Source organism: Lathamus discolor, chromosome 2 (assembly GCF_037157495.1).
Source record: "Lathamus discolor isolate bLatDis1 chromosome 2, bLatDis1.hap1, whole genome shotgun sequence".
Taxonomy (NCBI): domain Eukaryota; kingdom Metazoa; phylum Chordata; class Aves; order Psittaciformes; family Psittacidae; genus Lathamus; species Lathamus discolor.
In genome coordinates this window covers 40,711,512-40,739,049 of record NC_088885.1, presented here as the reverse complement: position 1 = coordinate 40,739,049, position 27,538 = coordinate 40,711,512, and the positions used below count along the sequence as shown (strand labels likewise).

The 27,538-nt window shown below is 36.7% G+C and overlaps 1 protein-coding gene across 1 annotated transcript in view; it reads left to right on the top strand.

Annotated features, from left to right (window-relative positions):
- Positions 1-27,538, top strand: part of DNAJC1 (DnaJ heat shock protein family (Hsp40) member C1) — a 112,282-nt gene that overhangs the window by 58,059 nt on the left and 26,685 nt on the right. The window contains exons 7-8 of the mRNA XM_065666552.1: positions 1,355-1,445; positions 10,161-10,327. Of these exons, the coding sequence (XP_065522624.1) occupies positions 1,355-1,445; positions 10,161-10,327 (258 nt within the window). The remainder of the gene's footprint in view (positions 1-1,354; positions 1,446-10,160; positions 10,328-27,538) is intronic.

Genomic DNA, 27,538 nt, shown 5'->3' with positions numbered 1-27,538 from the left:
TTTAAAATTTCTTCTGTGCACAGTGGTCTCCTACATAAACCTGGCAGAGAAATGTAACTTTCCATTTCCTGTACCCAAATGTAAAGACAAATAGAGAGTAAGAGGTATTTTGAAAGAGATTAAATCTTACTGATGTTTTGTGGGAATTTGTCAGAGTTGTTCTTCAGGCACACTGATGTGTATCAGTGAGATGCCTCCAAAACATTACAAAGTTCTGAGGTGGATCATGGTTCTGTCCTGTGTTTTCTCACTTTCCTCAAGTAGTTTTGAAGGGGTAGATGCCAGTACAATGCAAAGAACAGCTTTTGTCATATTATCTTTGCAGGAAGCAATGGTTTTGGATGACCTCTACCGTTAGAGGCAGCAGTGACTGCTTAACTCAGTTTTCATTTTCAAAGTTTATTAAGTTGTCTTATTTTAATGTGGCTGGATTTTGTTCAAATTTATGGGATTATAGTTGAAATTATAAAAATATTTGCTGAAGATTTACAATACATTCTACATAAAAATTTGAATCATATGTAAAAAGCAGGACTGTTAGTGTAATAAGAATAAAACTATTTTTGGCTATAAGGAACTAAAATAGGTTTATATAATACTGTAATTTTGATTTACTATTGGTGAGAGTCTCTTACTTCAGCAGTCTGGTTGTTCATATTGAAAAGCTTTCAGTGCACATCTATAATTACTAATTGATCAGATTATGGAAGCATGTACCTTACTGGAGATTTGTGACAGGGGTCTAGTTTTTCATGTGTAAATTTGCCAAATAGATTTCAGGTTAGAATCTAATCCTTGAGGAAAAAAAAACAAAAACCAACCAACAAAATATATATTATATTTTCAACACTTTAATTGCGATCTAGAAGTTGGTTTGGGGGAGGAAATAAATAAAAAGGGACAAAGTTTGGTTTTGGAACATGCGGTTAGTGTTACCATAGTGGTTTCACACTAAGATGACTGCTGCCTAGCAAAGGCCTCTGTCCCCGCACATACTACTCTAATTAAAAACTTTTCTTTCTTCCTTGAACTTCCAGATTGCTGATGTGAGCAGAGTGGCTACATGGCCTCTTACAAAGCTATAGGTAGTGATCAGAAATGTTTTTCTAACCATTTTGCTCTTCAGGTTGTCAGCGAGCATCAAAGTCTATAATATCTACGTTATTACATCTGAACCTTTATTACACAAAAATTCTACATTCTCAACAAATACTTTCTATACTGACAATTGCTGTAACTCGAGAACAAATGTATCTTAAATTTTTTTGCAAGGTTAATTGAGAACTTAAAACAGAGCCATTGCAATAACTTGTTTGTATAAGGATGCTAATACCATTGCAACATTTTCTTAAAGGATGCCAGACAATTATATGTAGAATATAAAGAAACAAAAATGAAGGCGAAAGAAGATGCCCTGGCTAAGGCTGAACTTGAAACACTTCAGAGTGAGTTTTTACCACTGTCTTAATAAAAGATGTAATATGCTATACCTACTACACAGGATGTGTATGAACATTTTTATATCTGAAATGTGTGCTCTATATATTTCTGTACTGTGGATAAATTTTAAACAGCTTTTAATTTTTTGTCTAGTTTTGCAGTAGGCTGCTGGCTTGTTCTTACATAAGCACAAAAGTCAGGTGATAGTTATATTGCAGCAACAAAAGCATGCTTTGCTAGAAATGTTGCTTTACAGGAGGGGGAAATCTCAAATGCATAGATTTTGAAGTATAAATTTTCAGAAGTGACCTCTTGTATTTCGAGCATTCTTGTATTCTCTTTGTAAATATTTTTTAAAATATGCTTAATAATTCTGTTTTGCAAATTGAGTTGATTTTTGTGATAGAAAATCAACGTAATTTGAATTTCCAAAAGCATGGATGCAGACTTCGGAGATGGATTCATGCTATTGTTGAAATAAATGCTTTAAAGTCTTTACGCTCGTATAAAAGACCAGGGAAGACAATTACCATTTTCCTTAATAAAGTATTCAGAATAATTACAGGCGACTTTTCCTTTTCTTCTTTCGGTTATCTGCTTTTGACAATGATTAAACTTACCCTCTTCTGAAGACAATTTTAGAAGTTTTTTTTGTTTGTATGTGCCTGCTTGCTTTATTTACCATACTTAAGTGCATGCTTTTAAGTTCCTTTATTCTGACAAGTGCATTGAGTGCCCTATAATAATTTACTAGCTTTGAGTATGCATAAGCCTTTAGGCACTTAAAATACAGCTGCATTATTTATATTTACAAAATAGCTTAATTCTGTAAAATCAGCAAATATACCCAGTTACAGCAATAATTCCCAACTTATCTATAGCTGAATCTATTTTGAGAAAATGGGTGACATTCAGCACCTCAGTGAACATTGTGGACCCAGGCCAAATGTAGCAAAGTAGTGCATTTAATGCTTGTTAGGAGGCCTGCCATTATATTTGAGATACCTACCACAAAATGGGCCTTGAAAAGGGTCTTGACTCGGGTTATTAAAAACTTGTTAAATTGTCAGATAGTAATGTATTGCCATTGTTCAAAATAGCTGGCATACGTTCTGCATTGAAATTTGTGAACTACTGTTAAAAAAGGATTAGTTTTTGGAAACAGAAGTGCAAGTGCAAGTAAAAAGTCATTAAAATCGTGTGTGCATGCTCCTGTGTTTGCCTGAAAGACCGCGTGTTAACTTTTCAGTATTCCCCCTCTGCCAGATGTCACAAGAGTTGGGTGGTTTTTTTTTGTTACTTTCATTATCAGTGCCCACATGCGAGAGATGTGGGTTTGGCACATTTCCCCTCAGGGTCACCCATGACCTCTCACCAGCCTGTCCACTGTCATGCTGCTGGGTGTGACACGGCATGACCCCCATGTCTGCTGGGTGACCCAGTGTCACTCATGTGAGCAGGGGCCAGTCCTCACTAGTCTTACTGGCTGGCATCCCACTCTCCCTTGGTAGGCTTGCTGGCAGGGAGCAGGAGGAAGGATTGAGACTAGCCACCTGTAATTAGCAGAGTTTGAAATTTGACATGGAAATAATCTGGTCAGTCATAGCAGTGCTATGGGCACTGCATGGGCAGTAGAATGAGCCATTGGCTACCTTTTTTTTTTTATTTTATTTTTTTAGTATTTTTAAAGAAATAAGACTCTGAAAAGAAGAACAAGAGATGCACCTATGTTACTCTAGGCAAAAGAAATTACATAATTCTTTACTGAACCTTGCATGCAAAGCATCTGTTAAATTTGCTTATCTCATTATATTGTTCTGCATTGTCACTTCACAATTAGCATAGAAAGGTTGTAAATCACCAAATGTGTGTTTTGTTTGCCCCTATTCCTCTTAATTTTAGAGACTATCCGTGGAATGAAAGTTAGTAACAGTTTCATCTATCTAATTGAGTAAATTTATCTAATGCAGATTAGCAATAGCTGTTTTACAGTGCTTGTTTTTTCATGACCTAATTGCTAATTTACCCTCATGTCTATCTGCTTCCCTGCTGAAATTGTGCAGTGTTCTGTAGGCTGCTTGAACTCAAACCAGAGAAGGAGGAAAATACAATTTGCAGAGTAGGAAAGAGTGGACAGTATTAGCATGTTATTAAAGTGCTATATTTGGTAAGGAGTGTGAAAAAGTAATTTTTGGCAAGGTAACATTATGCACAATTTTGAGAAGTGATAAGAAACCCTGCTAAAATGCTGGGAAAATAAGTCAATCTATTAAACACTGTCATTGCTACCTTAGGAAAAATACAGCAACTTTAACTTACAAAAACATAACAACTTAAAATACAGACCTTATGTTTCTAGGAAATGCTGTTTTGTATGGGATTACAGATAACTGGCTGTTTTATGTACAAAAATAGAAATGGTTTGCCTTACATTTTCTGATGCCTTTTTCACATTTAGATAGCAGAACACAAAATTTATTTTAAAATGGAAAAGCTTTAATTAATAAACTTCAGTTTCTCCTTCTCCCGTATTGTCACACATGCATATAACCCCTGCAACAGGGAATAATTCTGTAACAATAGATAGCCCTGTTCTTTGTAGTCATGGGATGTAAAATAGAGTATATATTAACTAAACTGAGTAGTCATTAAACTGAGAAGACTTAGGCATACATTATCAGGACAGATAACTCTCTAATTTTTAAACATAAATTGAGTAGTTATCAAGACAAATTCTAGCAACTCTGCCGGTCCTCTTCTTGCATGAACTACTACTTTCAACCACATCCCTTGTGGGGGAAACACATCTATTTTTGTTTCTTTACACTTAGCCTTGGTAGTTCTCTAACTTTCCATTCTTATGCTTTCCTTGGCCTTCAATATGGAGACTCAAACTTATTTTTAAAGTACACCTTTCTAAAGAAGTAACACCTGCTAGAGGTGAACTCTTCACTGGCATCCCAGTTACCAAAGATACTTGCATTGTAAATCCAGAATTCTTGGCCTGATGTAAAAGGCATCTGGAGCAACCCATATTTATAGTTATAAACCATATTGAGTAGTATGTATTTTGTTGGGGATTTTTCCTTACCCACATCATTCAAGGGTTAATGGAAATACGAAGTTACTAGCCCTGAGGCTGCATGACTAGCCTTCTTTCTGTATTGGGGCTTTATGGTGGTAGCTGTAGTGGTATTTGTATTTTTGTATAGGGCTTTATAGTAAGAAATGTCTTCCTGTGGAACATCCAGAGCTGTAGTGAAACCTTTAATAATATACTTGATCAAGTTTGGTTAGGCTCAGTGGTTCTCCCTTTCCAGATAGCTTGGAATACAGTATGCCCCTTAGCATTTTATATTGTTTCATGAAACCTAGGGATAGATGACATCACTAGATCATTTAGTATAATGTGTTTATTTCAAACCAGTACAGGCAAAAATCAGTGAAAAATACTGATTCTCGTGACTTGTCTTGTTCGACTTGTACCAGTGATGTACTTTAGCTTTTAGAATCTTGTTATGCAAGATACAATATTGATTTGAAAGCCTTGAGATGCCTTCAGTTCTTCATGGTTTGTTCAGACAATTAATTTGACTGTTACATAGTTATGTCTTAATTTCAGTACCAGTTTCTCTAGCTTTAGTTTATTCTGTTTACAGAATCACAGACTGCCTTAGTTCCATTGCACTGGTAGCTCATTTCAGATTGCTTAACCACCAGAACTGCAAGCTCTTACATCAGAGGTTCCTTGCACACAGTCCCTCATCTGTGCAGATACGGCATAAGATCTGTAACTGTAATTTTAGAAAATGCTTTTGATTTGATTGGTCCTAGACTACTAGCCAGTCCATGTTCCTGTTTCTTCATGTACTTTCCTCTTCACTGTAAACCATTTTGACCCAAGTTATGTAATCCAGTACTATACTGAAGGTGACTTTATTTCTAAATAATTGACAAAGATATTTGGTAATTTTATTTAGTATTAATCCCTGCCAAAATGCAGTGTTCACATGCCTGCTCGGTAATGATTTGCTGACAGGCAGGTTCAGAGAAAATTACTTCATATAGTGTGTCCTTTTTTGGTCAGTGTGGGTGTGAATATTCTGATCACTTAATTGTTACCTCTGAAGCCTAATTATTGCAAGCTAAGTATCATCCGATTCACTGATTGTTTTGGCAGGCCTGCCGAAAGGATTTTGAACTTGCAAGCTCATGTGTTTTTCCAATTGTTTCTGATGCCTCTCCTTACAAAACTTGCTTCAGATTTTACGGAAAATATTCCACTCACATACAGCATTAGGAGGCTTACTTGAAGGAGTCATGCGTGTTTCATTATATGTTTGTTAGAAGACAAATTAGCTCTCAAATGTTTGGAGGTTTATTTCTCATCCTTTCATATGATGGAGATGAGGTACTTGGGGGGTTGGAAGTTTGGGGAAGGGTAGATGGAGAAAAAGAGGAAAGATCAAAACCTACAGCTTGTGAGAAGTTTTTTGTAGTTGATGATATATTCATCACTGAGCATGTTTTTAGTCAGTTTGCTCAAAAACAAGCTAGCTTCTAGGTCTCAGTACAGCAGATGTATGAATCTGTTTCCAACTTGTGATGCTTTCATGTAATCCCATTGACTTTATTAAGTACAGAAACATGTATTTCTTAAACATGAGTGTTTGAATATAGTTAGCTCCACTGTTTTCAATAAACTGTCAAAACCTTAGCGTAAGTTTTTTTTTCCAGACTTTTGAGTCTGTTGTATAGCTAGTGCAGGAATAATTGATCGATGGCTTGGCTTTGCGAGCGAAGATTTGGGAAGGGCTCTAACAACGCTTACTACAAGCACGATGACCAAGGGCATATGCAAATCTGGTTGGAAAAAAGGGTGCTTAGGCAATCAGGAAGTGTCTGACCAGGGCTGTCAACTCCTGAGTAATCTCAAGCTACCCATGCACTGTTCCACCCACATGCAAGGTTGGATCTGCATCTTCCCATGCACCTTGTCACCTGCCGCTTCGACCCTCGCATGTCCATACAGACAAGTGTCAGTAAGCCCTTCTAGCTTGCGCAGAGGATTTTTTAGGTGAGGCACAGTGTGTGCAGAACTGGCCCCACCCTTTACACCTGAGGCTTATCTGCCAGGGCCTAGTGAGCTAGGACGGTGACAGCAAAGTCTGCAGGTCATAGGTTTTGTAAGAGTGTCCTTCTCTTCGATGGAAGACCTAACATGGCTAGATGAGCTCCATCTGCCCGGGTTTGAAGATTGGAGTTTTCCTTCTATGAGGAAGGCTCGTCTTCGCTAACAAAGATTCAGGAAGGGCTTTAACCTACACATTCTGAACAAGACTGTCATCTCCTGGGTCAATCTCGAGCGACTGATGCCGCAACAGCACAACATCAAGCATCTAAGCAGGATTCTGACTTGGAGGCGTTCAGTCATAAGCCCTGGAATAGTACTGGAAGACTTTAAAAATGTAAAGTACTGTACTTTTAAGAGAGTTAGCCAATTGTTATCTGTTAAAGTCTAAGCATCCCAGTGATAGTTATGTTTATATGCTGTTCAAAGTAGGGGACAAATTATATCTCCTTTTTTAACTCCAAAGTTGTTAAATACACAGTCTTTTGGTAAAGAACTTGATATTTCTAAAGGTGAAAAATACATAAAAATAGTATCCTTGCAGCATGTGAATTCAGTAAGTGATAAAACAAAATTTCTTCTGCTACAGAAGGACCAGAACTGTAGAAGTCATAAACCATGTAAAATATTCATCTTTCTACATTGAAGTGGTTGATACAAAATCATTTCCATACCTGTTATGATCTTGGATTATCCATTTAATTTCTGTTGTTGCCTGGGTTTTATTATTCCAATTAATATACAAGAAAAGTTGCTGCACTGTAAGTTGGCAATTAAATTACATAATGTTCCCAGAAAATAATAGTGTTAAGCAAGCTATTCATTCCCTTGTTGAGCTTGAAGTTCTGGTTTCACCAAGGCTGTTTCTCTTGTCTGCATTTAGGTGGATGAGCACTAGTAACTCTGGTCATAGTTAAGGTCCACTAGATATTGGTACCCCCCTATGTTGTAGTGGTCTGACCATCCCCTGTCTAAAATCCTGTATTACGATAACTGTGCAACCACTTGCATGTGCTTCTTTATTCTAAAAAGTGGCTTTTGAAAATTCTGAGGTGAAAGTGTTCCCAGTGTTAAAGGTGTGTGATTTCAATTCTGTTTTTTTAAACAAAGTAAGACAGCCATTGTGGTATTTAATGGATATGCTGAACTCTTATTTGTATATGCACAGGAGGCAGTAGAGGCAAGTTTTCTAATTCTGGTGGAGTGCTTGTTTGAGGTTGTACAGCCGTTTTCTCTAGGTCAGATTTCTTGTTACTTTGATAGTCAGCAAACAGCAGGGTATCTTGTCTGTGTTAGGTCTTCCTCTGTCACTTAAATGCCTGAAGAAAGCCTAGATACTGTCTTTGATATCTCATTTTAAAGTCGGTATGATGTCTTCTGGAAATACTGTTACAGAATTATTTCTAAAGCTACTGGAAGAGGCTAGATGACTTATTTGCAGGCAAGGCTCTTCATTTTTAAATGGTAGTTACATTCATTCAGTCTTTAACTATTTGCATATTTTGAGAGGGAAAGTTAGGAAAGAGTAGCTGATGGGATGCGAGATACAGGAAAATCCAACTGTCTTGGTGTGTCTCTGCTGTTAAGTAGTTCCAAGCGAACACAGACATAGTGCTTGATTATTTTGCAGGATTGAAATACAGTAGTGGAAATTGTCATTTAAGGTAATTTCCTGGAATATTTTTGCCAGTATATATGCTTGCAGTAAATAACTGGTGAAGCCACTGTTAACTTACCCAGGCAAATCCTAGCTCTGACTCCAGAAGCTTTACATGTGGCAGCTATTAGATAATAGTTAATATATGTGATTTGATTATAAAAATCGCCTTCTGAGATAGACAAAAATAATTTTGCACCAGTATTGTCTTTAGTAGCATCTGAACAGTGAGAGAAATGCTGGTTAACACTTTGCGGCTTTCTTTAATTTTGTTTTTTTGGGGCTATACATTATTTTGTGATGTTTACTATGCATACCTATAGAAGGATGCAAGGAAAAAAATCCATGTACAAGTTTCTTACTTGATATTTCATTTATTTAATTTGTTAATTACAAGCAAAGTTAGAGATTTTCGAAAAAACAAGCTTCAGAACAATGTACATGTAAAAGATTAAAAGATCATCAGACACTCTGTTAATTTTCAGATCTATATAAATTTCCTGTTCTTTTTGGACTTGCAGAAGTTGTCATGAAACAGTTCTCTCTCCATTTATTTTCTTAAATATGCAGTTCCTAGAAGTTTGTCAAGTCTGTGTAGTCTTTTCACTGTGCTATTTCTGTATATGCACTGTTAGGAACAGGAATTCTGCATCAGAGCCTATAGGGAGCAGTCCTTCTGGCCTGTTTAGGAATTTTTTCAAGAAGGTTTTCATGGAAAAACAGAAATTTCTCCCCTGATGCTCAGAAAAGTATTAGGGCATGGTTGCAAAGGCACATAAGCCGATCTAATGGCCCACTGCTGCTGAGAAGTGTGGTTCTCATTTTCCTTACCCACCACCTTTAAATGACTTGGATTTTTTCTTTTCATTTGAGTGTAAAGGAGTAATTTTCTACTAGATTAGTGAATGGAATTACTTTTCTAAGTGGTTGGATGATTATTGAAGCACAAATAGAGGAGCACATAAGCACACAGTGGAGAGTAGAAGGGTGGAAGCAGAGTAGAACTTCCCTCTTTTGGCTGCAGCCAGCTGTTAGATCAACTGTTTTGGTTTTGTGGTATCTTCAGGAGCATCCAGTTATTGTGAATACAGCATATTTTTAAAACAATGAGAAAAAAATGAGAAAGTCATTGGCACACCTGAGGTTTCTGGATGCTTTCTGAGTGTTCAGGCCTTTTTTTTCTGGTCCTCATCCTCTTGTCTTCCCTGAAGTTCTGGCAATTTTCAATCAATCTTAAATCTTTCATTTGAGATCATCATATATGGCAGATACGTTTTCAGTTGCTGGGGTTTAGGTTGTTACTGACCTTCCTTCCTGTCTCTTGAGTTTGCTGCTCCCATTTAAAATCCTTTGAAGAATAGAGAGAGCAAAAAAAAGTGATCAGGTAGAGAACTTAGGTCCAACATTTAAATATTTCTAAATGTGTAAGTGCTAGAACAGAGCTATTTGTAGTTACAGAAATCAGTGAACAGAGAAGCTATCTGTTGACTCAGGAGCTTATACTCAGCACAGCTGACCATAAAGTAATGCGGGATTCTCTAAACCTTACCTTTCTACCTTTGCCAGTTTCTTTGAAGCCAGCTGGACTTCCAAAGTCTTTTAACAGCTGCCTATGCTTTTGCCTGTACTAATCTTAATTGTCAGGTGGTGTAGCAGTAATGAGAGCTAACCATGATTTTGAAAGGCTCCTTGTTTGGTCCTTTAAAGCCATAGTTTATATAGAGGAGGAACTAAGTGGATGCACTGCTAAGCTATTTACTTTTCATTAAAACAAAATTATTCTGTAAAACTCTGAATTCTCTTTTTAATAAAGAAGTTGAAGCCACTTCCTCTGTGGCAGTTAAAGAGTTCAGGAGCTAAAGCCTGCTCCTCATTTATACTTCTCTGCAGTATTAGTAGCATTACTTTTTCTTCTTTCTTACTTTTGTGTAGAGGAGAAGAAGCCCAAAGTCAAGAAACCAAAATCAGAATTCCCTGTATACACAGTTCTAGAGTCAAGTGCATATATACCATCATATGATCATGGAGCTTCAATCGAAGAGATTGAGGAACAGATGGATGATTGGTTGGGAGGCAGGAACAGAACACCAAAAAAAAAGGTAAGTTCAAAATCTTTTATGTCATTATATATTTTCAGTGTTGGTTTGTTTGCTTGCCTCTTAGGAAAATACAATATTGTATGTATACCACTACAACATTCATATTCTGTTGAAGTCTAGAGAAGTATTGTCAAGCAGAGACATAATGGAAAAGATTTTATCAGTGTTCAATGTAATTTGTGTAATGATACTGGAAATGTTATAATAGGATGTCGTTGATTAAAATATATCAAAGCTCTCTATGGTTTCCAATATAAATACTATTCTTGTTCACTAGAAATTAGTAGAACATAATGCTGTCGAGTTATATGAAGCTTGGTTCTTTCTCTTAATTGCAGTTAATAACATTCTGCTTGCAAGAATAGATTCCTCTCTGTTAGAAGAAAAAAAAAGGGGGGGGGGGCAAAGGAATAAGAAAGAAAAAACCTTTGCTTCTTAATATCCAGCTGTAGTACCTTTGGGTCGTGGAACTCCTTATGTACTTTGTGCATTTCATCTGCTTTATGGAAAAGTCCTAAAAGTTTGGCCTATTATTAAGGTTTTTTCTATTTAAAGATAGCTGTTCTTAGTGGTGGTTAGTGTCATTATCTTCTGGTAAATGTTATTAAAACGTACTGGCTTGAAAAATTTATAGTTTTAATCTTAGGATTGAGATACAGAATGAAAGAAGAAGTGTTATAAATTGTCTTCCTGACCTGAAACCCTGCCTTGCTTGGAAGACTATGATGAGTGTGTTTGGAGCGGAGTTAGGGCAACACATTGACTTCAGTGTCAAAATAGTGAAGAGTTCCTGTTGCCATTTGTCTGATTCCTCTGTGCTGCAGATGTGCTTCCTCCTTTCCTCCTTCAAACCTGTGAAAAATTCTGTCACATTTTTAGCCAGACCTTAAAGTTTTGCTGGATTCCTAAGCTTCATGACTTCCTGGTTGTCAGTTTTCTTTTGCTGTTACTTTTGTCTTTCTGTATAAATAATACAGACAGCTGCATTCTGTTTGCTGTTACATTTCTGTAACAAACCCATTCTGCAAATATGCTTATCTTTTGACTTTTGTGTAAGGGATTGGCACTCTGAATCCTTAACCACTGGGGCATATTTTCATGCATTTAGAGAGAGTAAGAACTCAGGTCCTTAATTCTACAGATGAGTTGCCTGGGAGTTAAGAGCATATGTACAGTCATTGCTTTGTTTACCTTAACTCAAGAAAGTGTCCATGGATTGGATTCCTGTTAGTTGCATCTCTGTGAACCAGGCTTGCTTACCAGCCTGTGTGGACAAACGATTAAAGGAGAAAAGATGTATTTTTGTTTACAGTAGCTCAGGTTGGTTGCATGCTTGACTATCTGGATCCCAATCCACCTTCCCCTCTGATGGAAATCAAGTCTTTGGATTTTCATGAAAATGAAGGAATTGAGTGAGACCGGGCATATGTCATCTATAATTTTGCACCTCCTACATAGAGTATATAGAAGCTGTATCTTCAAGCACTGCCAAGAGAACAAATTCCTTTCAGAAACAGGAGTCACAGAAATAAAAACATATCAGAGAACTGTTATTAAAAGGTAAGTAACTTGGTTTTCTGTGCTTACACTTGGAGGTTCAGCGTTGCACCTATCACTTTGATTGATGGGTTTATTTTTTGAATTATATTCTGTTGCAAATGGGGTTAATATTTTAGGGGCAAGCAGGCAATTTGCAGGTGTACTGTCTGAGTAAAGTGTTTGACCTGAACAAACTGTGATGAGGCATGCTTCCTTTCCTTGACAGCTAATATGTTACCACAATGCAACATCGACATTTAATACAGTAGTGGAGAGAAACGCATTCATAAACTGTACACAGAAATGGAAAATATATGTTACCAGCTGTAGCAGCTTGTAGGAGCCATTTGTATGTCAATATGAGAATGTCTGTGTCATATGATTTGTAATAAGCTCAGTGGGAAAATAGTTGTGCCACAAGTGAATTGTTCCCAACTGTCATTCGACACATTTTCTTGTTTAGGAAGATGTATTTTCCTTCAGCACGCATCGCAGATATGAACTGGGACAGCATCCCTGTTCTACCTCCCTTTTCTGCTTCTTGCATGGGTGTGCAGTAAAGAGCTGTGCAACATTCACCTCTCAGTTCTGCTTGTCTTAGGAAGAAGTTACTCTTCCATAAATCATTTTGTCATCAGACTTTTTCTTTGGATTGTTATGCTTCACTCATGAGAAATCTTGGTAGGTTTGGTTTTGTTTTTTTTATTTTCTTTCATAATAGCTCAGAGATGTGGGCTATGGACAGCCAACCAGGCTTGAGAGTCATTTGCTGAGTGGTAAGATCAAAGTAGCTTGATAAAGTGTAATTGCCATTCCTGGTGTTGGTACCCTGAGTGTAGATGGTTACAGTTCATTTAATATTGTTCATGAACTGCTTTGCACTATTGACATCTTGTACTTTAGGAGGTGCCTGCAGTCCATGGACTACTATTTTGGAAGTGCTGTACCATGCAGAGCACCCAGTTTGATAAAAAAATTGCATAATGATCAGTTGTTAAGTTAAAGTCAGCCTCTGTGATTATTTATATTTATTTTTAAAATTTTTTGTGAGGGGGTATTTTTGGTGGTTTTTTTTTTTTTTTTGGTGGGTTTTTTTGGTTGGTTTGGTGTTTTGGTTGTGTTGGGTTTTTGTGTTTTTGGGTTTTTTTGGTTTTTTTTTTTTTTTAAAGCTGATTTAACAGTTCATGGGCTACAGTCCTGTACGCTGTTTACTAATGTTTCTTCCAGTTTGGAGGAATACATTTGCCGTCCTTGGAAGAAAGACTCGGGAAGCCTAATGTTATGAATTTAGATGTATTAAAGCTGTAGAAAAGAAAAATTCAGATTTTTATTTTTCCATCTTTAACAAGAGTCTGGACATTTTTCTGACAGATACTAATCTAGGAAGTAACATTATCATAAACTTAATAGTTCTGTAAAGTAGATTTACCAGCGTAGGGAAGATTATGGCTTTCAGAATTATCTACCTCACCATTGTTTCATTAAGTTTACCTAAAAGCCCTACAATTTTTTTGTAGGGCAGGAGTGTGGCTTTGGCACTGCAGAAAGATAACATGACAATTTTCTTCGTAAGTTTAATTCTACTAATGGTTGACAATAATTGGAATTCTGTTTTTATAAAGAAAAAAAGATAGTTGTGTTTCTGTCAAGGATTTGATTAATTTAAAATTGGTGTGTTTGGAGGCAAATATCACTTCGGGTAGCCTAGAAAGATATGTCTCGTAAGTCAGGAGGTGTGGGAATAAAGTGCAACTTGACAGAAATTAAGCTGTTGGATATTGTAACCAAATAGAAGAAAATGATAAATGTTGATGTAAAGAAATAGGTCAAGAAGAATTGGACAGAAAGGCTGGAATTAAGATTAGTCATGACCTGAGGTGAGCTTTGGAATAGAACAAATAATTTGCTTCAGTGTTTATTGAAGGTGATCCTAAAGTAAAGGTTAATTAAAACTGCTTGGAAATGAGAATTACCATCTCTAATGGGGAGGTGAAGTTTTAGTTTTAAATTCAGAAGAGTCTGTAGGCTAGTCCTTATCCCAGAATTCATTTAAAGTATCATTCCTACTGAAGAGCAGACATTGTCTTTTTTAAGAAGGAAAATAAAAATATGTGCAACTGTTTCCCTACTAAGTGACTGTCAATTTCAAAATGAAATAGCAGCAATGTAAAAGTGCATGGAAAATAATATAAAATGCAGTTAGTCATACTAGTGTGTGTTCTGGATTGGTCTACTAATTTTTATTGATAGTTGCTTAGAAACACTTGGGTTTTTCCTGTCTGGTGTCTGAATATGATATGGAAGCTATTAGTGTACTATTGATTACTGTTTCCGTAGGGTTTAAGTATTGAAGTAGATAAGGAACAGGCTATAGAGAAGAAAACAGCTTCCTTCTTAGGCAAGGTAAAATGATCTACCGAGGGGTGTAGATAGTGTTTTCATAAGGTTACATAGCTGGCCTAAAACATGTTTATAGCATTGTAAAGTTACTCCTCTGTCTTAGTTTGCAAACACATGAAGTTTATGTCCTTAAGGGACTTATGTCCTTATGTTGTTACTCTTTACTTAGAATAACTGTTAAAGTGAACTATTGAAAGATAGATAATATTCATTATTAAAGAACTGGGAAGTAATTTTTCTGCACTTCTGCAGCAGTGATCCATCCGCCTCTGGGACATTTTGTATAATTTTGATTGTTGTACTTTTCAGAAAGAAAAATTAACAAGAAGACTACATCAGCAATAAAAATAAATTTAGAAAATCATATTTATGAGGAAAGGTTAAGTAGGTGGAGTTTTAGACCAAAAAAAGGAAAGCCGTTGGGTAAAAACTGGGTGGATCATTATTCCAATCCATTCCAGGCTATTTTAGTTAAAATGGTAATAATTTATCATTGCTTCCCACCTTTCATAAATTCAGAGAGAGTAACATCAAATTTAGTTTGCAGTCAGGATGTTTAAATTCAGACTGGGGACGCACATAACTAGAACATGTTACATGGCCCATTTATGAAGACTTTCTTCCACCATCTATCATATTCTTCAACTTCATCTGTTGAAAACAGTGTGAGCAGACTCAATTGCACTTGAGAGCCTATAAATGAAGTGATGAGACTCTTGAGGGTTTTTTTCAGTTTAGGAGATAATATACTTACCTAGCACTAAATTGCATATTCATATGGTGCTGTTTACACTATTTGTGCAAACCACATATGAATATGAAACTGAGAGGAATTACTAAAAGCTTATTCTTATGCTGATAACAAAGCTGTTCAAAACAAGTACTGAAAAAGTGTATTTGTAAAATTATTTTTGTTTTGCCACTGAATGTTTGTACTCCCAGATAAGATCCTCTTTCAGGTTGTTAAGAGGAAATAAGCAGCTTAATTTACTTAGTTTGAGTTTCTGGGTGTTCTTTTTTTCTCTTTATATGTCACCAAGAATTTACTGGAAAAAATGTCCTGTCCTTGTTAGGAATGAGGAGAAATTTAGAGGGAATATGGCCACAGACTTCCTAATAGTTTGCATTATTTTGTGCCTTGCATATATTGTTACATCACCATTACTTGCATTGTAGACACTATTGCATTACATTAACCCTTTACTCCCCATTGTGCCATGTATTATGTGGAGCTGGAAGAAAAAAGAAACTTACTGGAGGACATATTTTGTTAAATCTGATCTTGTTCTGTCCTTTCTGCAAATACTCATGCAAGAATATATGTATTTACAGTTTCTGGAATCATTCTATCGATGAATCGTTGCCAAGTAATTTCTCTCCCAGTGGGATTTCTCTTGTATTGTTTGTTCTGATTTGATTTTACATGATTTGTAACACACATTGTTTTCATGAGAGTTCATTGTTTGTGTGAATAATGATGCTGTTGCATGAAAATCTTGGCCCTTGAGTAATCAATGGGAGATTTATTGTTGTCTACAGTGGGACCGGGATTATAATTCCTTTTGGTTTATAGATTCCTCATTTTCTCCCACTGGAATCTCCTCTTCATTCCATATCATTATTTGACTCATTCGTTTCTTGAAGATAGAGTTCCAAGTTCTACCTCAATGAGGGGTGAATACTTTTGACCTTTTAATATTTGCTTGGTCTGTAGAGGGGAGATAAAGGTAGAGAAAGACAGTGCCTGATCCCTTCCAGCTGGACCAGCTGTATGGATAGAAAATGATGTTTCTCATTATTTTTGTTTTTCATGTTATCCTGCAGCACTTCTTGGCATTTGGGTGGTTTTGATACTGCAGGAGCACCTGGCTTGATTTTACTAAAGCAGGGGAAGTAAAAACTATTTTTGTGCCCAGAACTTGGGAAGCTTAGATAATGTGGAACCCCTGTATTTGCTAGACTTCACTTTTTATTCTTAAATGAGGATTATTACAAGTATCATGAAACAAAAGTGTACGTAAGCATTGTTTTTACACAATTTGTTGGTTGGTGCTGGAAACGCAGTAGTTACCATTTTTTCCAGTTGTTGAATTGTTGGCTGTGATCATCTTGTACCGAACTCTCTTCTGGTTAAAATGCAGTTTGTGGTTTTGTTTTTCTCAGGCTGGGCCATCAAAGCACTGTGTTTCATAGATAGGATATTGATAACTGAGTGAGCTTTTTAATCATGAAAGCTTTATTTGAAAGCTGGGTGAGGAACAACAATATAAAGTAACTTTAAATGTACAAAGGAGTTCGCTGCTTTTATAACACTAAAAGGTAAAATGCTGTACAAATGCTAAATTATTGTTTTGTTAGTTTAAAAAGTATCATTTTGACATTTAAATCTTAGCCATTTTATAATCTTGTACATTTAATAATTGCCAGCTAGCCTGCCACCTGCTCTCTTTTGCCTTGAATCTTCCCACATCTGTGCTGCTTTGAAATCTGAGTATGCTTTTTCTTTAGTAGCAAATAACATGGTGCTTGCTCTAATCAGACGTCATATGATGGATTACCTGAATACAGTTTCCAGGCTTTTAAAAAATGTTAATTCCTTAAGCAAGCAGTTTGTATCTTAGCAGGATTAAGGTACTGTGTAAAGCAAATGTTTTAATAAATTGGTCTGTGAGGGGAAGGGTTATTCTGTTTTAGTGTGCTACCCGAGGTCATGTAGTTTTGAAATAAACTAATTTTCTTCTTCTAAGCAGTGAAACAAATATAGTACCTGAAAAGCACTAGTATTCTAATACTCTTTTATGCCTGGGATGGGTACAAGTGAGCAGCTGGCAGTCAGAGGTTCCTCGTGGGTGTCCTGCTAGTGCAGTTTGGCCCTGAACCAGAGGGATTGCTGTAGGTCCAGAAAGTAAATCACTCTGTGCCCATGGAATTTAAGGCTCTATACTGAGACTGCCAGCAACCATACCTGTTAGTGTCAGTTATGAAGCTATTCACTAGAAGCTAGTCTAAGCTCATAATACATTTTAACCTGAGCTCCAAACTCTCATCAAATGGTGATGACTTTGAGTGACTATTGATCTGGGCCATATTGAATTTAGTAACCCTGAGGTGAAAGTCTGGGTATTCTGTTACCAAACTTTTAAGCAGTGTAGTGTCACTGGAAAGATACATCATTTAATAAGAAACACCCAAAAATCTGCAATAGACTGATAACTGAAAGTGTCAAGGCAGAAGACTCCATGCTTTCCTCTAGGTTATTATGCTTTGTGTCACTGCAAATGTTGTGGATTCAGCCTAAGTATAATATTATATCGGGGTTTGCATTTTAAAATAAGTCTACAGTTCATGCCTTATAGGTAACTTCTACAGCTTTCATATTTACATTAGAGTTATTAGTGTGAATAAAAAAGCTACTTTTGTCCTATACACATACTTTTAAAAATAGGTGCTTAAGTTTACCTGTATAATATATGAGGGCTCCTGCCTAAGGTTGATGAACAGGTACAGAACAATGTACGCATTTTTTCTTCTGTGCAGCAGAATGATACTGATAAAATATTGTTGATAACAGTTCAGACAGTGTGGGAAGTAGGGAACAGGGCTGAAATGGTAAACGAGCACCCTGGTTATTGTAAGCTGTTTGTGTAAATTTTGTCCCATACATACATATGAGTGATTCTATTTCTCTTTTTTTGCTGTCTACCAAGTCAGCCTGATGACCAAAAGAAAACTAGAAAAACCTTGAATTTTTCAAGTATCATACTAAACAGCCGATGTTTTTGTTTGTTTTATGGCTCATCTTTTTGTCTCTCTATGTGACTGTTGAACTAGAACAGTCTATTACTAGCAAATTAGGGTATTTAGTATGTTTCTATTCAAGTGGTGTATTTTTTATTTTGTTTAGAAACAGTAGATTTATGTACTCTGAGTCTTCTTTGCTTAAATGAAGACAATAACCTTCTTTTCAGGTTTCTGTCTTAAATATTTAAGCCTCTATGGACTTTACTTTGGACTTGAATAGCTTTAAGGAGAGAATAAATGTGATTTAGGAAAAGGAAAATATTTTTAATTACTGAGTTTTCCTTGGAGAGGATGACCCACATCTTTAGATCTAGAATAAGACCTCTCTGCTTTTGAGCTGTGAATATCAATTCATTAGGGTCAGAAATCTAATTTCATCTGCAGTATTAAACATGCAGTGCTTTTAATCCTTAGCTTTTCTTAAGGAAGAATTAAGGTATAGGGCGATGGTGGTATATTCTTCGAGTAGCATCTCAAGTTGGTGTTCTCAGTGTTACGGCAAATACACATAAAAGAACAAATTGTACTTGTAAATACAAATTAAAGAAAATAATTTCTCATAGTGTTGGATTCAGAGGAAATAGTTGTTATGACTGGGACAAATGCCAGAAGTAGTAAGCATTATGGAGTTTTGCCTAAAATAGGTCAGGAATATTTCAAGACTGTGAATAAACACTAACTGAACAACTGCTATGTAAGAATGTGAAATTTCTGCCTTTCTCTCTCCAACCTATTAGTTACATTGAATAGGTTAACAAAGCACAGGAGACTTTTTATTTCTTTATTCTTTTATTTGTAGAAAGTAATGGTGTGTTCATAGAATATGTAATTTAATAATATTCTGCTCTTGAATGTATTGTGTTCCGGCTGATTACAGCTAGTTTGGGTGGAGAGGTTTTTTTAATCTATGCAAGCAGGAAAGTCATTTTATGAGCTTTAAGGGGTATATTTAAAAGCATCTAAATAATATAGAGAAATTATTTGATATGACAGCCAGGGAAGAATTTTTTGGAAACAGTACGTTTCACAGCACAACCAAATTTCAGTCTGGATTGCAAAGGAAACAAACAGCCAAATACGTATTTCCCTAAGGATGTTCTGTAAAGATAGTAACAATATGTTATATGAACTCTTATACGTTAGTTAAAAATAAATCAGCCATGCATATGTATTGAATTAAGGCAATGCAGTTAATATTTGCCTGATACTTCCTGATCTTGATTGAGGTTTTAAACTTTGTCCAATTAGTATAGTAGCATAGGTTCTTGTCTTGTGTAGACAATAATAATAATAATACAGTGTTTTCAGCACCATGCTATAGGTGCTCTGTTGTCAAATTCTAGCTTTCGGTAGTTTTTCAACTAAATTTGTATTCCGGAAGAAGTGATTAATGTGGCTTGCTGCCATAATTGTCCGAGTAGTTTTACCTGTGTGTTTTCTGTATAGTCCTCAGTGTTTTGAGTCTGTCAGCTGAAAAACTTCTCAAGAGCTCATGTTAGTTTTTTGAAGTATTAGTCTGCATGGACAAACACACAGCGGGTTTTAAATGCAGCTCTGTTTCTGCACCCACCGGGCAGCACTATAACCTCTGTTTAGCCCAAACTAGAGCTATATAGCTTCTATATACCTTTTATAACTCAGGTTGGACTTCTTGAATTTACCTCAGGTCTTGACTCGTGTTTCAGTTCTGAGATTTACGTGATAGTTGTCTATCACAGAAAGAAATGGTAATGATAGTAAGAGAAACCTCGTACCTGTGAGAAGAAACAGGAACTCGATCTTTCCCAGTCAGCCGTTGAAAATCTGACTCTTGTCATTGGGAGTGTCTCTTCTGTCCTGAAGCTGATATCCATTTTACATAAATTTGCAAGATGTGCAGTGCCTTCGTAAATACTAGTCTTCACTGCACTGGTTTTGTCTTCCTTTTAGCCTGGGAAAGAGGTAGAAAACACACCTGATGGGACTGCTCCAATTTAGTGCACTTGGGGTCAAGTTGTGATGGAAATGGTGATTTTCCTTGGCGGTGCTCCCTCCCTGTCACCTCCCAAAACAAAGTCGCTCCTGTCTGAACTACAAAAGGAAGAGTAGAAAAACAGAAGGAAGAGACTGTAGTTGCACATATAAGGGGTAAAAAGCTGGAGGACGATGTGAAAGCTGGTTAATCACTGTGACCTTGCCCTGCTTGCTCCTGCCCATCTGACAGAAGAGAGAGAGTAGTCCAGTGTTAACGTAGTGTATCCTTGTAATTTTGCCAATAAATGAGAGACAAGGATGATAAATATCCCTGAAAAGGGATTTTCGCAGGATCCACAGCTTGGGGATCAGAAAGAATTTTCAGTTTATGGCCCCAGCTTCTGTAGTGCAGTTCACTGCTGCTCTTTTCAGCTTTTTAACATGAGTTAGAAAAGTGTGGACTGTTGCAAAATAGTTAGTTACTTTTCATGGTATGAGTTTAGCTGTTTTTAAATCGGAGAATTAAGTCAGCTTCAACTAAATCTACTTTAATTTATAAATGTGAATACATAGTGATGTTTTTATATCATTTTTTCCAGACAAACCAATTAAAAGCTGATTAGACTCAGCATCTTACCTTTCACAATGCACAGTGCTGCAGCTTTCCTTTTCTTCCTGAGGCCATGACTATAGTGGGGTTTGGCCAAATTTATTTATAGATATTGCCCAGAAATTATAATCTAGGGTAAACTCGAGCAACTAAAAATAAACTGAGCAGTGTGAGAAATGTTTGGCTTTTGTTTTCCCAGTAAAGATGAATATGCAATCCTGCCTTGCCAAGGAATGATTTAATACCCCTGACATAAGCATTTTGCCACACAGGAATTTTCAGAGAATTTAAATCTAGTTATTAACCATTTTCTGTATGGTTTTTGACAGTGAGGATGCAGTCTTGAAAGGACAAAGTCTTCAAACACTCAGTTCAACACACTTGAGCACACAATTGCATTCTATTTAAATGAATCGGAGTCGTGTCCATATTTGAAGTTAATTTGCATCCAATTCAAAATATACTTATTTGGCCCAAACCATTCTTTATAAAAAGTTACTGGATAATGTATTAATTACCCAAACCTGTGAAAGAGGAGAGCACTCCTAATGATGGCACAATATGAGAAATGGCACATAGCAGTTGAGGCTTGTTTGTCATATGATGACACTTCCCAAAAGGCAGATTATCTTAAAACACAGTGACTATCCTTGAGGTGCAAATTGTGAAGGAGTGGAGGTTCTTGCATCATTTGCAGCTGAGTACTGTACAAAATCTGTGTTTTGTTGCAGCCATTGGGCTTTCAAAAGTAAGCATACATCTACAGCATGCATTTACTTCAGCATGCATTTACTTACAAATGCAGCAGGTTTGGTGTGTTGCATAGCATCAGATATTTTACGTATACCTCTTTAGGGAACATCAGCATCCTGACCATCCAGAATTCTCCTAGTGGTGTTCTCAATCTAATAATGAGATAAACTGGGTGCCTGGATTTGTTACTTTGTTAAAACACACACACACCCCCCAACACAGAAAACAATGTTTCAATTTTTACTGGTTGCTGGATGATACTTGTAATTCACATTGGAAATCCAGACTGGAACAGCTCTATAAAGAGAATAATGTCAACAGAGAATCTAGGTAGTAAGTTAGTAACTTCTAGAGTATGTGGAAGGCTGCCGTGGTTTAAAACCAGCCACTAACTCAGCTCTGCGGAGCCTTTTGCTAACCCCCCCCTTTTATCTGCTCTTCCCAGGTGGGATGGTGGGTAGAATCAGAGGAATATAAACCCATGGGTTGAGATAAGAACAGTCCAATAACTGAAGTATAATGTAAAACTACTACTATTAATAATAACTTTAAGGGAAATAACAAGGGAAGAGAATATAAAACTAAAAGGGGAAAGGAAAAACAAGAATAAACACAAGTGGTGCACAATACAATTGTTCACCACCTGCCAACCGATACCCAGACTGACTCAAGCAGTGATCTGGGCCTTCTGGGTAACTCACCCCCCCCAGTTTATATACTGGGCATGATGTGCTGTGGTATGGAATAGCCCTTTGGCTGGTTTGCATCAGGCATCCTGTCTCTGCTTCCTCCCGGCTTCCCCTGCCCCTCCTCACTGGTAGAACACAAGAGACTTGAAAAGTCCTTGATCAGTGTAAGCCCTACTTAGCAACAACTAAAACATTGCTGTGTTATCATCATTGTGCTTGTACTAAAGCTGAAACATAGCACCGAACCAGCTACTAGGAAGGAGAAAAAATAACTGTTACAGCTGAACCCAGGACAAAAGGGGTTTAACTATACCAGTCTCAAATGGATATCTACCAGTATCAGCAATATTTCACTGCCTTTGGCTTTTTCATTATTGTCCTTGTTTGGAAGATTTGCTCAGTAATGAGAGAGTGAGAACAGGAAGAATATTGTGTGCAGTGCTGGTGTCCTCAACATAAAAAGGACATGGAACTGTTGGAATAAGTCCAGAGGAGGGCTACGAGGATGATCAGGGGACTGGAGCACCTCCCGTATGTAGATAGGCTGAGGAAGTTGGGGCTGTTCAGCCTGGAGAAGAGAAGGCTGCATGGAGACCTCATAGCAGCTTTCCAGTATCTGAAGGGGGCCTATAGGGATGCTGGGGAGGGACTCTTCATCAGGGACTGTAGTGACAGGACAAGGGGTAATGGGTTAAAACTTAAACAGGGGAAGTTTAGATTGGATATAAGGAGGAAATTCTTTCCTGTTAGGGTGGTGAGGCACTGGGATGGGTTGCCCAGGGAAGTTGTGAATGCTCCATCCCTGGCAGTGTTCAAGGCCAGGTTGGACGAAGCCTTGTGTGGGATGGTTTAGTGTGAGGTGTCCCTGCCCATGGAAGGGGGGTCGGAACTAGATGATCTTGAGATCCTTTCCAACCCTAACTATTCTATGATTCTATGATTCTAAGAATGAGGCGGACATAAATGGTGTATTATCCAATGGCCACAAATTATGGGAGGGAAAAGCTGTGCATATGAGAAAAGTGAAGGCTAACTTTGTTTTTTAAATTAACCCAGACTGTTTGGTTATATTGGGGAATTTAATAGGTAAATTCAATGTTTATATGTTAAACAGTTGAAGTAGCGTTGCCCTTATTTTCAATTACATGCATGCAATTTCATGATAATAAGCAATTTTGAAATTTGGGTTACTTTTGGAAGCGCGGTTGTTTGAGGTTGCCATCACAGATCTGTGTTCCGTGAACTCATGAAAACTCGGATTCCCCTCACGCCTCATGTTGGTACATGGCAACTTAGATTGCTGGAAAACAGAACTGAAAATTTATATAGAGGAAAATATTTGAATAACACTGATGGAGATACTTGCTTTTTAATTGTGCAGTATGCTTGTGCATTTTGGGGATGCAGAGTATTTCCTGCAGTTGAATTAAAAATAAAGAGGTCAGAATATCCAGGCTGTTTTAGGGAATACCTGATTACTGGCAAAGCAAGATAGCATTGTCAGTGAGATAATTTAGTTATATTTGATGTGTAAGGAAGAATTTACTTAGACATTAACTGTGGTGTTGAAATACTTCTGATGGAGTCAGTTAAAGGAAGGCAAGGGACAACAAAAAATCCTTGATTTTGGGTAAGCTATTTAAGGTGAATGAAGGTAGGAGAAATAGTTTGCCAGCAACAGACCAATGTGGAAGGAGGGGGTGGAAATCCCAATGTTTCTGGGATAAGATCTCTGTCTTATGATAAAGTGGGCTGGGAAGCAAGGCAGAAAAACTGGACAAAGGACAGCACTGTGAGCAGTCAGTCAGCAGGATGGGCTATGTAGTAATAATCTTGTTCCTTATGACACAGTCTGTAAGACTGAGGGTGGTTTAGTGTATTGAATGTTTTTTAATACCATATGTTAATGTTTTCAAAATATCCATAATATGCCATGTTATACTGAAGCAAATTAAAGACGAGTATACAGCCCTGTGCTGTTAAATATTTGATACTTGCTTAGTCTGCTTAGTATTTCATGAGACAAATAATAACTTTGCAAGGAAAAACCCTCCTTACTAATAAAGACTAATCATATGCGTTAATGTATCTGCATGCCTTTGGGCTCATCTTCTCTAGTGAATTTAACAGCATGGCCAAAGATTTTTAATTTATCAAGTAGTTACAAAAAAAGTTGCCACCTGCAATCTGTTGAGGACTTACTACCCTATGCACATATTGAAGTTTAGGAAAGTTACAAAATCCTTTTCTAGAAGAATTCATTGACCTATATACTTTAGAAGATTTGCAATTTCATGTTCTCTGTCAAATGGAAATACTTTTCCAACTGCATTTAAAAATCCAAATAGGGCATTGTTTTGGAGAGAGAGAATTAAATGAAAAACACTTTCTTTGGTAATTTGTCTCCACATTAACGTATCACAGGCCAAACGTAGTTACCTATTCAACCTATAGTTTATTTGATCTTCATGCCTGAGTGTCTTACAACCAGATTTACTGTAGAGCTTCTCACTTTTTTCTGCATTAAAATAATTACCTTGAAGCAGCTAACAATTAAAAAATAAATGAGTTAACACTTTCTGCTAAGTCCTACCATTTAAGTTGTAATATGCAATTAACTACATTTTAATTTCTGTTCAGTTACATTGACTTAAATATAACACTAAGATTATTATTTATGAACTGTTTAATTGTGACATTTTTTCTCTAGCTTGCACGATGAAAAAGTAGATTTGAATTTGAAAATGCAGCAAGAAGTAACTTCTTTCTCCCTATGGTTTGCTGGGTTTTGTGTAAATATGACGGAACAATTTTGTTTCAAAGACAGATAAAAATCTGACATAATTTGATTTATTGTTTTATGTGTTTTGAAATCTACTTCATAGGAGGAATATTCAGGATGCTTTATCATAATGTAGGTAGGCACACTGAAGCATTAATGCATGTATTTGTTCATATTAAGAGCTATAGGTTAAAGCTGCATATTTAGAATCAAAGCCTGGTAGAACCTGAAATGCAAAAACATGACTTTTAGAGCGGTGGTCTTTTTCAGGTGTGTATTGCTAGAGACAGATGCTTTACTACTTCTGGCTTTAGCTCATTTTAAAAAGAATATGGTAGTTTAGTTGATGCATTGCAAATAACTAGTTATCTTTTTATATTAATACTAGAGGGAACTTGCTATGGAACAAGCTCCATATTAGAATGGATTAGGATTTTCTCTTCCCCTTTGAACTCAAGTTCCCCCAGGTCCTTTTAGCATGCTGAAAATCACTTTGAAGTGTTCTCTAATTTCCAGCTCTGACTTACGGTTAATTAACACCTGAGTGCTCATGTCCTGCTTCTGTGATGTATTAGTATGTTATGTTTATGTAATTGGATGTAGGAGTGTGAACAGGATCAGAAACCATTCTGGATTAAACAAAACAAAACCTGGCATAAAAAGCACATTTGGGGTTTTTGTTTTCCAAAGCTAGATCCTCTGTGTCTCTGGAAGGACCTTATTTCATCCACTTGGTATTATCTCTTGTTTTTCTGAGCTCTAAATAGTAGTAAACCTGGCTTTTTCTGTGTCACTTCCAGTTGATAAGATTCCATTCTATGTATAAATTGAAAGGATCATGCACTTGATTTAATGTCATCCCATTTATATTACCAAATTCATAAAGTTCTTGGAGATGCTGATCTTTGCCAAGGATGAAAATTTCTAAATACCACATTTTTTTCTGGTGTCCAGTCCTGTTTCATGAAGATATAGATCTTGGGGCTAGAATGAACCTCAAGACTTCTAGTTGTTTCCTTCTATTATACAAGTTCATGTACTGCAGTGACCTGTGCCTTGATTAGATGCTGAATATACCTCATTTTGGTGAGGTCTCAGCAGCTTCTCTACCAGGAAGAGTTCATAGTATCTTTTAATTAGACCATTGCTGGAGAAGCCTTGCAATTCCTATCACAACCTTATAACTCAGTGTCCTCCAGACAGCAATGACAGCATGAGTGGTGGATTGGTTTAAGAATGGAAGAAGAGTATAATACAAGGAAAAAAAATAATCTTTCTTCTGGGATTTTCAAAGCTTGGTGTGAGTGAGCAAGCAGAAGGATGGCAATAAATGATGTGATGATTATGTACTGAGAGATGTACTAAGAGAAGTGTAGCTCCTGAAATGTCCCATATACCGTAGGAAGGATGACCTCTGAAAAGAGAACTCAAATTTACTGAAGTGCAGCAGCATTGTTGTAGTGGGCCGTTTCCCTCCATTGATGTGTGTGACTACATTGGAGGAGTTCTGGGATTTTTGGGTGCATTTCTACGCTGACTTTGATGGATAACTTCCCCCCCCCCCCCCCCCAAACCATGTAGAATTTTAACAAGCATAACTTTGAAAAACCTTTTACCTTTGTTACTAATTTTTTAACCTATAAATTACTTATGCCTTTATCCAAATGTAACTGTTTTAACAAAGCTTTGTGATTCATGATACAAGAATGTGCTTCAGGATACAAGAATGGGCACAAATATGAGTGTCCCTCTGAGCATCAGGAAACACTTTTTTTTACTGTGGGAGTCAGAGAGCACTGGCACAGGTTGCCCAGGGGGTTGTGGAGTCTCCATCCTTGGAGACAGATATCCAAAAGTTGTCTGATTGTGGTTCTCAGCAACTGGCTGTAGTAGCCCTGCTTTGAGCACTGTGTGGACCAGATGACCTCCAGTCATCTCTCTTCCAGTCTCAACTATTCTGATTCTGTACTGTTAAGTGGTATACATTTACTCACTGACTTTAACTCCATTCTCAAAGAATGCAAGGGTAATGTCAGTCTTAATTGACTAAAACAAAGTATTCTGAGAGAACATCTTATTAATCAAATGCTAGTTATGACTTATATCTTCCTGATCAAGGAAAACTGAAATAGAAATTATTCTTCAGAACACCTCTCATTACAGAAAGCCAGGGGTAGGAAGTTCATTAGTTAATTTAGGCTTCTGATACTATTTGAGAACTGTGTAGGGAATAATTATTCTTTAACTTTAAATGAGGACATTTATGCTGTAATAACTTTGTTCTTGGTTTTGCGTTCTTTTCATATGTGTTCATTTTATCTGTGTTTTATGGAATTGCTATTTTTATCTGTGATCTCTTTGAACTTTTGTGATCACAAAAGGGTGATAGTATTTCAGTGAAGACAACCAGTACCTGCCGCCATTTAAAAGCTGTGACAATAGCATCTTTAGAATGTGGGCATCCATGGAAGATTTTCCCTTTTTATAAACTAGAAAAAAGAAAAGATAATTTTTTCAGAAGTGCCTAAGTCGTTGAGGGAGTAAGCTTTTATTAGAAATCAGTAACTTTTACCTAAAATTATCACTGGTTAGTATACAAAATCCAACCAATTTGTTTTGTTATACCTAATAGATAACAATTTTCTATTTCTTGTGGAGGTAAATTGGCAGACTGCTGTATTGCT